This window comes from Dama dama, chromosome 15 (genome assembly GCF_033118175.1).
Source record: "Dama dama isolate Ldn47 chromosome 15, ASM3311817v1, whole genome shotgun sequence".
In the NCBI taxonomy this organism is placed as follows: domain Eukaryota; kingdom Metazoa; phylum Chordata; class Mammalia; order Artiodactyla; family Cervidae; genus Dama; species Dama dama.
This window is the reverse complement of record NC_083695.1, coordinates 13630823-13642970: the sequence shown is the minus strand read 5'-3', so window position 1 is coordinate 13642970 and position 12148 is coordinate 13630823. Positions and strand designations below refer to the sequence as shown.

Sequence of the window (12148 nt, the reverse complement as noted above, 5' to 3'; positions counted from 1 at the left end):
ACAGTCAGGATTTGGTAGCAGTGACAGAGAAGGAAGAGTGCATTAAAAAACAACAACCTCAAAAATACCCACTATTTGGAGAAATGTCTGTTTAGTTCTTTGGCCCATTTTTTGATTGGGTCATTTATTTTTCTGGAATTGAGCTGCAGGAGTTGCTTGTATATTTTTGAGATTAATCCTTTGTCTGTTTCTTCATTTGCTATTATTTTCTCCCAATCTGAGGGCTGTCTTTTCACCTTACTTATAGTTTCCTTTGTAGTGCAAAAGCTTTTAAGTTTCATTAGGTCCCATTTGTTTAGTTTTGCTTTTATTTCCAATATTCTGGGAGGTGGGTCATAGAGGATCTTGCTGTGATTTATGTCGGAGAGTGTTTTGCCTATGTTCTCCTCTAGGAGTTTTATAGTTTCTGGTCTTACATTTAGATCTTTAATCCATTTTGAGTTTATTTTTGTGTATGGTGTTAGAAAGTGTTCTAGTTTCATTCTTTTACAAGTGGTTGATCAGTTTTCCCAGCACCACTTGTTAAAGAGGTTGTCTTTTTTCCATTGTATATGTTTGCCTCCTTTGTCAAAGATAAGGTATCCATAGGTTCGTGGATTTATCTCTGGACTTTCTATTCTGTTCCATTGATCTATATTTCTGTCTTTGTGCCAGTACCATACTGTCTTGATGACTGTGGCTTTGTAGTAGAGTCTGAAGTCAGGCAGGTTGATTCCTCCAGTTCCAATCTTCTTTCTCAAGATTACTTTGGCTATTCGAGGTTTTTTGTATTTCCATACAAATTGTGAAATTCTTTGGTCTAGTTCTGTGAAAAATACCGTTGGTAGCTTGATAGGGATTGCACTGAATCTATAGATTGCTTTGGATAGAATAGCCATTTTGACAATATTGATTCTTCCAATCCATGAACACGGTATGTGGCTAACAAACACATGAAAAGATGCTCAACATCACTCATTATCAGAGAAATGCAAATCAAAACCACAATGAGGTACCATTACACAACAGTCAGGATGGCTGCTATCCAAAAGTCTACAAGCAATAAATGCTGGAGAGGGTGTGGAGAAAAGGGAACCCTCTTACACTGTTGGTGGGAATGCAAACTAGTACAGCCGCTATGGAAAACAGTGTGGAGATTTCTTAAAAAACTGGAAATAGAACTGCCATATGACCCAGCAATCCCACTCCTGGGCATACACACTGAGGAAACCAGATCTGAAAGAGACACGTGCACCCCAATGTTCATCGCAGCACTGTTTATAATAGCCAGGACATGGAAGCAACCTAGATGCCCATCAGCAGATGAATGGATAAGGAAACTGTGGTACATATACACCATGGAATATTACTCAGCCGTTAAAAAGAATTCATTTGAATCAGTCCTAATGAGATGGATGAAACTGGAGCCCATTATACAGAGTGAAGTAAGCCAGAAAGATAAAGAACATTACAGCATACTAACACATATATATGGAATTTAGAAAGATGGTAACGATAACCTTATATGCAAAACAGAAAAAGAGACACAGAAATACAGAACAGACTTTTGAACTCTGTGGGAGAATGTGAGGGTGGGATATTTCAAAAGAACAGCATGTATACTATCTATGGTGAAACAGATCACCAGCCCAGGTGGGATGCATGAGACAAGTGCTCGGGCCTGGTGCACTGGGAAGACCCAGAGGAATCGGGTGGAGAGGGAGGTGGGAGGGGGGATCGGGATGGGGAATACGTGTAAATCCATGGCTGATTCATATCAATGTATGACAAAACCCACTGAAATGTTGTGAAGTAATTAGCCTCAACTAATAAAAAAAAAAAATAAAAAAAAAATACCCACTATTTGTTCATTCATTCAACAAATCTTTTCTAAACATTTACTGTATGTCAGATACTGTTCTAGATCTTGGGGGTACAATAATGAAGAGAGAAAAAAGTGACTGCTTTCAGGGAACATATTCTGGTAGGAGGAGAAAGGACAAACAAAATAATTAAGTCAACACAGAGCATAATAAGTAGTATGTGAGAAGATAAGTATTTTGAAAACACAAGGCAGGAATGGGGAATACAATGCTGGGGTGTTAATGGGGTAGGTCAAGCAGACCTGACATCTGAGCAGATCTGAAGAAGAGGAGTGAGTGTTCTGGGCAGTGGGCCTGGCCTGTGTGAGGAAAAGGAGGGTGTGTGTGCCTGGAGATGCGAGAGCAAAGCAGTGGACAGTCAGATGAGATCAGAGAGGGGAAGAGCTCTGGGGCTCTAGACACCACTGAAAGGACTAAGTAAGACAGAGGTCGTTGGAGGGCTCTGAGCGGTCTGGCTGCCACGTGGAGAGTGGCTGGAAAACTACTGCCCACTGCCTGGTTCTGGAAGTCAAGTTTTCTTGGAATACTCATTTGTTTATGTATTATTATCTATGGCTGTTTTCAGGCCATAAAAGAACCAAGTAGCTGTAATACAGGGTTTGGTCCACAAAGCCTAAAATTTTTTACCACCTGGCCTTTCGCACAAAGTCTGCAACCCCTGATGTGGAAAACAGACCAAGGCTGGCACAAGTGGAAGGCAGAAGATGAGTCAGAAAGCTTTCCCTGCAATAAATCAGATGAAGTATGCCGACTTCTTGGATCACAGTCTTAAGAAGTGAGGGGACCCACAATCTGCTCTGAAGGAAGCATAAGCAGGATTTCCAGAAGGACTCATACAGAGTAAGAGAGAGAGTATGACTCTAAGGTTTTTGGCTTGAGAAGCTGGAAAACTGCAATTACCCTAAATGGACAAAGATACAGGTGGCACAGCCTCAGTGCACGGGCCTTGTGAGGAGTCCAGTTTTGAACATGAGACTTAAAGAGTTCACTTGCTTGGAGGCAGGAAGAGAGTCTCTGAAGAACTTATAGTCCAGTGGAACAGAAAGGAAAACTAATCATTTCAATCAACCAACCATTAGGGGAAGCTGGGATCAGGGAAAGCTTCTTGATAAATGGGTCTTGAAAGAAGAATATGAATTGACCAGGCAGAGAGGAGTGAGAATATTCCAGGAAAAGAAAAAGTCACAAACGAAGATAAGGAAGAGCACGGTGAATGTGCTCAGGTGTGTGCTTTGTAAACTGCAATCGGGGGGAGGGGGGCCCAAAGTGTGAGCAAGGGGTGTGACAGGCAAGGCTGGACACATCCAAAGCTGCTTCCTGGAAGGCCAGCATTCCTTGATCATTAACTCGGTTTTATCTAACGGGTAACAGGGAGCCACTGGGGAGTTCTGAGTGAGGAAGCGACACAATCAGCTCAGCGGGTTCTCATTCCTTGAGCAGGTGACAGAGCACCAAAGTGCAACCGCAACACAGTGAGTCTGCTTCTCTCACCAGCACCGGTAAACAGCTAGCCGTTTCCTCCATCGTTATTCGATAAAGGAAAAAACAGTTTCTTTTTGGTTTTTTGTAATTACAAACCCTATCGTTTTTTTTTAAGTATAGTTAATTACCATGTTGCACCAATCTCTGCTGTATAGCAAAGTGACTCAGTTACATACATACATACATTCTTTTTTCATATTCTTTTCCATTATGGTTTATCAAAATGTTTGTTTTTATATTTAATTTTCTTGATGTAGAATCAATGCAACAGTAACAACAAACATCTGATTTTTCAAAGAAAATTCCCAAAATGAATGAGCTCAAATGCTGTACTTAAATGTTTAAACTTAGCCTGAGCCTTAATGCTTAAAGAGATATTTAGTAGTCACTAAATACTTTATTCATTTTAAAACTTAATAGAGTCAGCATTCTGTTCATAAGAACATATAACTCATGGTTATAGAAATATATGACTCAAGAGATCAACAACTCCAATAACGAGCTGAATTTTTCAATAACAGCACAACTCTCTTTGTAGGCCGACAACCAAGCACTTGTGAAAAGCTTCTGTGGTGTGACTGACAGAGACTCAGGCCGCAGCCTTTGTGAGAAGACTAGTGCTCCTGGGAGAGGAGACCGGTCCACAGGGCCTGCACACAGTGCATCTCATGTCAGTCCCACCACAGCTCTGCGAGTCACGAGTGACTATCTACATTTTACAAGTAAATCCATCTGGGCCTTGTTTTAAGTTCTGCCTCTCCAAACCGCTGCATAGGAGTGTAACCAATTTAAGAGCCAGATCTGGTTTTAGAAAATAATCATGGCCCAATTCAAACAATGTTAAAACTCTATTCTACTTTCATCACCTTGACTGAGCTATGTTCTTTACTGTTCTTCGCTTTTCACATCATTCTAAAGATAGCTGCTTAACTGTTTATGAACTACCATATCTATACACCATTATAATACTTGTTTCCTGGATTTTTCCAATCAGATTCTGGATTCCTGTAGGGTATGAATCAGGCTTTATTAATCTGTGCCAAACACAAGTGCTCAACCATCTGTTGAATAAATTAGTTAATGACTAAGGGGGAGGTGGGAATAATGTAAGTAACTTAAATATATTTAAAGTAGACGTTGAGTTTTACCATCTATGCTAAAGGTTGACAGAAATATTGTTAGGTTCTAAGAAATAAATTTGAAGTTCAACAGCTTTCCACTTGCAAGGGATGACAAAAATTACACACACACACACTTCTGTATTTGATATGATGTCGAGGTGCAAGCTATACAAACCTAAGAGACTGCTTCTCCCACATCTCTAGATGTGGGATAAAATCCCGCATCTAGGTCTCCATCTGCCTGGAAGGATATTCTGTTATGTCTTAGCCTCTAGCTAATCGGTTTTTATCAATGATTTTTTTGGGGGAGGGAGGGTGTAGACATCACATTATTATTTGGCCGCACCACATGGCAAGCAGGATCTTAGTTCCCTGATCAAGGATCGAACTTGTACCCCCTGCAGTGGAAGTGCAGCTTCTTAACCAACGGGACCAATGACGGAAGTCCTAGACATTGTATATTTTAAAAGGCTTTGCAGAGGATAGTACTGCAATAATACAAACTTTCCTTCTCCCACACACGTAACATGTAAAACCAAACCACAGTGACTAAAATTACCTAACAGAATTTAAAACAAACAGAAGCATGAGAATATATGATTCTCAAATGTTACTTCCCATTTCTCTACAATCCTTCCTTAAACTTAACTTCACTTACATTTATTTTTGCTCAAATATAGCTGCTCAGCAACTTGATCACAAATTTTTATCATTACCAATGATCTTGAATCACAAAAACAGAAAAATCTATCCATGTAACTTCTGAATAGGAAAAATTTAGATAAATATATATAACAGGAAAACCACCATCATTTACTGAGGTATCACCACCTGTTGGTAACTGTGCCAAGAACTTTATACTCATTCTTTCATTTAATTTCATTTAATTCTCACAACTCCTGGAAGGCAGAGTAAACTATAAAATGGGGATAAGACAATTTCCAGAAGATAGCATAAAAAAAAAAAACCTCCCCAAGTCCAGGAGTTTAGGTTGACCATAACCTTAAACAAGTTACCGTGTTACTAAAAAGCCACTGCAACATTAAGCAACATTAAACAGTTCCTAGATTCTGTACTACTCAGGCCATATCTGAGTAGTATAATGGGTCTACTGTATCCATTTCTGGGGATACATTAGAGGAAGACTACTGACAAGTTGCAGTATTATCAAGGGGAAAAAAAAAGGCCGAAATACTAAGGGCAACATGTAGCAGATGGGAGAAGTGAGCAGGGTTAGCGTGGAGAAGACACATCGCCAGTGGACTGTGGAGACTCCTCTCCACATCAGATAAGACAGCACCCCATCTTACACACAGCTTTCCAGTTTGCAACATGGCTCTTTACTGTCCCAAAGGCCACACAAAATAAAGGAAGGGCGCAGAGACTGCCTGCACTCAAAGCCCAACTCTGCAGGCTGGGCCACTGCGGAGTTACCGAACCTCTGTGTGCCTGATTTCTCTTGTCTGCAAAGTAAAAATAACAACGGTGCACCTGACTTACATGGCAAATCAGCTAGGACACAAAATTACTTAGACACTGCCCGGGAAACAGAGTGTCAACAGTGCTGGCTAAGACCAACACCTTCAGAGCCACTGCCTCACTGGAGAACTCAGAATTCTCCCTCTCACAGGACGTGAGCCAAGCAAGACAACAGAGGAAAGAGTTCTGTAAGTCTTAATCCCTTTCTATCTCCATCATAATCTCTACAAGGGACTCCTATATACCAGGCACCATGCAAAACATAATCTTTAGTAGCTCATTTAATCCTTACAACTACTTACCTGAGGACATAGAGCTAAGCGGCCAGCTAGACTGTGGACCCAGGTTTGTTGGGCTCCACAGCCCCATTTTAAGGCTCCACATCACCTCATTTATGCATCCTGGCAGCTAGCAACATGCCTAATAAAAATGCCTCATATGTATAAAATAATCCAGGCAAGAATACTGCAGTGGGTTGCCATTTCCTTCTCCAGGAGATCTTCCCGACCCAGGGAATGAACCCAGGTCTCCCGCATTGCAGGCAGACGCTTTACCGTTTGAGCCACCAGGGAAGTTGTATAAGATAATCAGTGTTTCTTTAATCAAATAAACACCAGGTACAACTGTTCTGCGGAAAATGTCGAGCAGCAGAGACGGGAAAGCGCCGTCCCTGCCACACCTTCCACTTGGCTGTGGAGCTCACGGGCCACGTTGCCATGCCAGTGTTCTCCGTCGCCGGAACCAGGAATCTGGACTGCGTAACCTTCCAATCTAGTTTGAAGACTGTATGTTCCATCTGGCAGTACTTCTGATACAGCAAAGACTTAAAATAAATAAACTCCAGAATTTAAAAATGGAAGAGACCATAAAGATCTGGCTCAAACTCTTCAGTTAGACTCATCTAACTAGACAGCCAAAGGATAAAAATCTGGGTCTCCCAATTTCCAATCCTACACTGCTTCTTTTATAAAGACATAAAGCAGACATTTTAAATAGGTGGGATTAAAAGAAATATAACTGGCATAACAAAGCACGTAACAATGGATGCCAAAATTAAACAGTACTTGGTAACTTTTATTACTCTAAAAATGCAAACTTTGTTAGTACAGAACACTCATCGCTTAAAATAAACAGCTCACATGAGGACACCTTAGGATACTGTCTCAGTTTTGTGAATACCCAATTGTAATAAAAAACAGGGTGACCTCAAATAAATTACTTTGATAACAAAAGCCCTGCAGAAGCACTATTAGTTTTATTTTGCTTTGGTTTTTTGAAAAGTATTTACAGAAATACTTGATAAGATGCTGAAACTACTGTTAGAAAGGTTCATCCAAGATCAACAGAAAAAATTTCACTATCTCTAGAGATACACTAAATGCAACAATTTAACTAGAATTTTACATAGTCAAGAATGGTATAAAAAGTCTTAAAAAAAAAATGTGTTCTGGGGCTAAATATAAAAAGCCACCTGTGAGATTAAAATATAAAGCACAGAGAATCCCCTGGCAGTCCAGTGGTTAGGACTCCGTTCTTTCACTGCCAAGCAGCGTGGTTCAGTCCCTGGTTGGGGAACTAAGATTCCACAAGCCATGCAGCACAGCCAAAATAAACACACACACACACACATCACAAAAACATTCTTAAAAATAAGAATTTAATTTTTTAAAAAACAAGCAATCCCCACTATAACATTTAAGGTAAATGTTAAGTCACATTAACAAATGTTTATTAAGCATATTATTAATATATAGAATGGGGTAACCTAGGTCTGATTCACTATACTCTAAACTGCTGTAATTCCCCAACTATAATGGACAAAATGTAAAAAATACAATGAAAAATAAAACACAAAATATTACGGTAGTATAGAGGAGATAAGAAACTTATAATGACTAAGTGTATTAAGATTTGCTGGCCAACCTGTATTCAAGTTTCAGCTCCACTACTTAGGAGCTACATGTGGAGGCACCAACAGTATAACTGTCCCTCAATATCAATGGTGATTTGTTTCTTGGATACAAAAATCATGGATGCTCAAGCCCATTATATAAAATGGCATAGTATCTACAAATAATCTACACATCCTCCACATATTTAATATCATCTCTAGATTACTTGCTTCCCTGGTGGCTCAGATGGTAAAGCATCTGCCTGCAATGCAGGAGACCTGGGTTCGATCCCTGGGCTGGGAAGATCCCCTGGAGAAGGAAATGGCAACCCACTCCAGAACTGTTGCCTGGAAAATCCCATGGACAGAGGAGCCTGGTAGGCTACAGTCCATGGGCTCGCAAAGAGTTGGATGACTGAGCAACTCACTCACTCACTAGATTACTTATAATATCTAATACAATGTAAATGCTATGTAAACATGGCTGACTCTTGAACAGAGATTAGGGGCACCAACCCTTAACATACCCAAACACCAAGTATAACTTACAGTCGGCACTCCATATCCGAGGTTCCACATCCACAGATTCAACCAACTACTGACAATGTGGTGGTGGTGGTGGCAGCTTAGTCTTTCAGTCGTGTCTGACTCTTTGCGACTCCACAGACTGTAGCCCGCCAGCTCCTCTGCCCATGGGATCTTCCAGGCAAGAATACTGGGGTGGGCTGTCATTTCCTTCCCCAGGGGATCTTCCCAACCCAGGGACTGAGAACTCACCTCTTCTGCCTGGCAGATGGATTCTTTACCACTAAGCCACTTGGGAAGCCAGCCAATGGTACACTACTGCAATACTTACTAATGAAAAAAAAATGTGCATTTAAGTGGACCTGCGTTGTTCAAAACTGTGTTGTTTGATGGTGAACTGTAAGTTACCAGCATTGCAGCAAATTCAGGTTTTGCTTTTGGAACTTTCTGGATTTTTCTCCCAATATTTCTGATCCACAGTTGGTTGAATCCATGTATGGGGAACTCGCAGATAAGGAGTATATAATCTCAAAAGTCTACTGTGTGGATTAAAAAGAGAATGCATATACAGACAAGCCTAAGGCAGAAGGAGAGACAGGTGTAGAGAACAAACAATGAACACCAAGGGGGGAAAGGGAAGGAGAGATACACTGAGAGAATGGGACTGAGACATATACACTGCTGGACATAAAAGAGATGGCTAATGAGAGCCTACTGTACGCCCAGAGTGAAAAAAAGGACAGTCTGTTTGTAGGACGTATATTAAGTCAACCTTAAAATGCATTCCAGAGAGAACACGATGGCGGAGGAGGAGGTGGACGTGCAGCACATCTCTCACGGATACATGAGGAAGACACCTTCAGACACAGAAGTGCACGCAGAACACCAGCTGAGAGCGGACAGGAGTACCTGAGCAGTGGAAAGAATATATAGAACCACGCAAAACTCGGTAGGACGAAGGAACTAGGGGGAAAACAGGAGTGTTAGTAGGGCTGGACCTGCCCTCGGCGGGTGGCGGCACTGAAGCAGAGGTCTGATAACCACATCGGGGCAATTGTCTGAGTCAGAGGAGAAACATTCCAGGCTGAGAGTGAAACAGCTGATCTGTGGCAGCCTAAATGGAATGAGAATCAGACAGTCCTTGCTGCAGCCATGCATACCCTGGACAGGGACGCAGGTCCTCTATAAGGAGCAGCGGCTGGGAGCTGGAGTTTAGGGAGTGTGGAGCAATCCCAGGGCGAGGCCTGCTGTTGACTGCAGACAGCAGGTTTGAGGAATGTGAGGGAGGAGACTGTGGTGGGAAATGCCTGTGGAGAAAAGCCAGGCAGCCATGGAAGCAAGGCGATACTGTTGAGTCACGCATAGAGGGTGAAGCCACCACCATAGCCTCTCTCTCTCCACACGCCAGCATCCGAAGCTGAACAATAGAGAGGCTGACCGCATCAAATGCCTGAGGCACTGAACTACAGAGTAGAACCCCAGCCAGGGTGCCCCTTTCAGTGACTGATGTGCCAATCTGCAGAGCAGGACCCCAGCCAGGGGGCCCCTCTATTGGCCTAATGTGCCGAACAGCAGAGAAGGACCCCAGGCAAGGGAGCCCTCTAAGTGCCTGAACGGGTGGAGCTATGGAGAAAGACTGGCCAAAGAGGCGTCTGATCGCCAGCTACAAGAGGCTTGAAAAAAGACTGATAGGGCCATAACTCCTACGGTGGTGGCAGTCCGTGTCCCTGCACACTCGGCACCACCAGAGTCCCCACAAGCCAAGCAGCTGCGTCACCTTCACGCTCAACTCTCACTGGGGCAGAGCTGCCACAGGCAGAAAATGTCTTCTATGCGCGCATGGTCGCTTCGGTTGTGTCTGACTCTTTGCGACCCTGTAGACTGGCCTGCCAGGCTCCCCTGTCAGGGAGGGGGTTCTCCAGGCAAGAATGCTGGAGTGTATCGGCCAACACTGGTTGCCATACCCTTCTAGAGCACTATATTTCCTGCTGCCCTAGCCGCCAACACCCCTGAGTACCTGGTGCTGCCAGAACCCCTGCGACCCAAGCAGCTGCACCACCTCCACCCCTGGCCCGCACAGGGGCAAACCCAAGCCCTGCAGGGCAGCCTCAGGAGCAAACCCCAGTGGACAACACACATGCAGAGGGGAAATAAAACCACAGTTGAAACCCAGGGGCAGTGTGGCTGAGGAAGAAGACCCAAAACCTTCCCAGTAGCTGTACAAGCTGCCGATTAAATCCACACAATCAATCAGGCAGACTCTGTGTCTATGGAATATATAAAAGGCCACTGAGAGCTCCCACAAAGGAAAACGCACTAGCTCTGATAGCTGTGGGCATTGGAGGCAAGAACACACAGGAGCAGGACCAGGTTAGAATCTGAGCTGCCCCCACAGCAGGTCCTGAGACCAGCAGTGTTGGAGGGCATCCTAGGGAGGTGAGGTGGACTATGACTCCCAGCGAGGGAAAGGACTCTGACAGCAATGACTCGGGAAAAATATTTATTATTCCTATGTTTTGACTTGTTCTGTAGATTCTTTTGGATTTTTTTTCCTTTTTTTCCCACTTCTGTTGTAGTTGTCGATTTTATTGGCACTATGAAATCTAATTAAGCTTTTGAGCTTTTTTTTCCCTCAGCCACATTTTTTATTGTTGTTATAAACCTCTGCCTCTATGTTTGGCTTTTGCAGTTCTATGGAGTTTTCCCTTTTCTTTTTTCCTCTTTTTTAATTTTAATTTTTTAAACCTATTATTTTTTCTATATCTATTCCTTTGTTTGCTTTTCCTACTGTTCTTTTCCCCTTGCAGTTAATCTTTAGTGTATATAAATCTTCTCTATCTACCCCTATTTAACTCTGCATATCTATTCTTTCATTCTTTCCTTTCCTTTCAACATATTTGTTAGTTTAATTTTCATTGCTTTATTCCCCACTTGGCACCTTGCTTTAGATTTGTTTTCCAGTTTGTGCTTTAGTTAGTTTTGTTCGTAACTGGTATATATAATTTTTTATTTCTTTTGTTCACTGGGTCAACATACTGTACTTTATTTTTGATGGACAGTTTTGACTTTGATCAAAACAGTATATATATAAAAGGGTATTTATGTATATGTGTATATTTCATTGTTTTAATTATCATTTGCCTGATTTTGTAAGTGCCTTTTCTTGTTTTTGGATATTTGTTTTAATCTCACTAAATGCCATAACAAACCACTTGTGGAATCTTCGTTCCTGACCAGAGATCAAGCCCTGAGTCTTTGCAGTGGGAATACTGACTCCAGACCCTAGACTACTAGAGAACTAACCCTAGGGAGTATCAAATAGTGAGAACTTACACAAAGGAAACCACCTGAATACAAGACTTGGCATCACCCAACCACCAAATGTGCTGGACACCTCATCTAAACAACAAACAAAACAAAAATACAAACCCAATCATCAGCAGACAGGATTACTACCTCACTCAGCCTTGCCCATCACAGGAAAAACAAACAAACAAAAACTCAGCACAAACCTCACCCCACACAAAGCTCACACAAACCACTGGACCAACCTTAGCAGGGCAGAAACCAAAGGAAGAAGGAATTCAGCCTGGAAGCCTGGGAAAAGGAGACCTCAAACACAATAAGTTTAAAAAAAAAAAATGAAAAGGCAGAGAAATACTACACAAATGAAAGAACAAACTAGAAACACAGAAGTCCAAATAAATGAAGAGCAAATAGACAAACTACCTGAAAAAGAATTCAGAAGTGATAGTGAAGATGATCAAAAACCTTGAAAACAAAAATGG

At 42.0% G+C, this 12148-nt stretch overlaps 2 protein-coding genes across 2 annotated transcripts in view; one reads left to right on the top strand and one right to left on the bottom strand.

Annotated features, from left to right (window-relative positions):
• SPRTN (SprT-like N-terminal domain) overlaps window positions 1-11934 on the top strand; it is a 53588-nt gene extending 41654 nt beyond the window's left edge. The window contains exon 5 of the mRNA XM_061161500.1: window positions 9150-11934. Within this exon, the coding sequence (XP_061017483.1) occupies window positions 9150-9208 (59 nt within the window). The 3' untranslated portion in view covers window positions 9209-11934. The remainder of the gene's footprint in view (window positions 1-9149) is intronic.
• The window catches only part of EGLN1 (egl-9 family hypoxia inducible factor 1), a 61753-nt gene that overhangs the window by 20433 nt on the left and 29172 nt on the right, over window positions 1-12148 (bottom strand). The gene's annotated exons all lie outside the window — the stretch shown is intronic.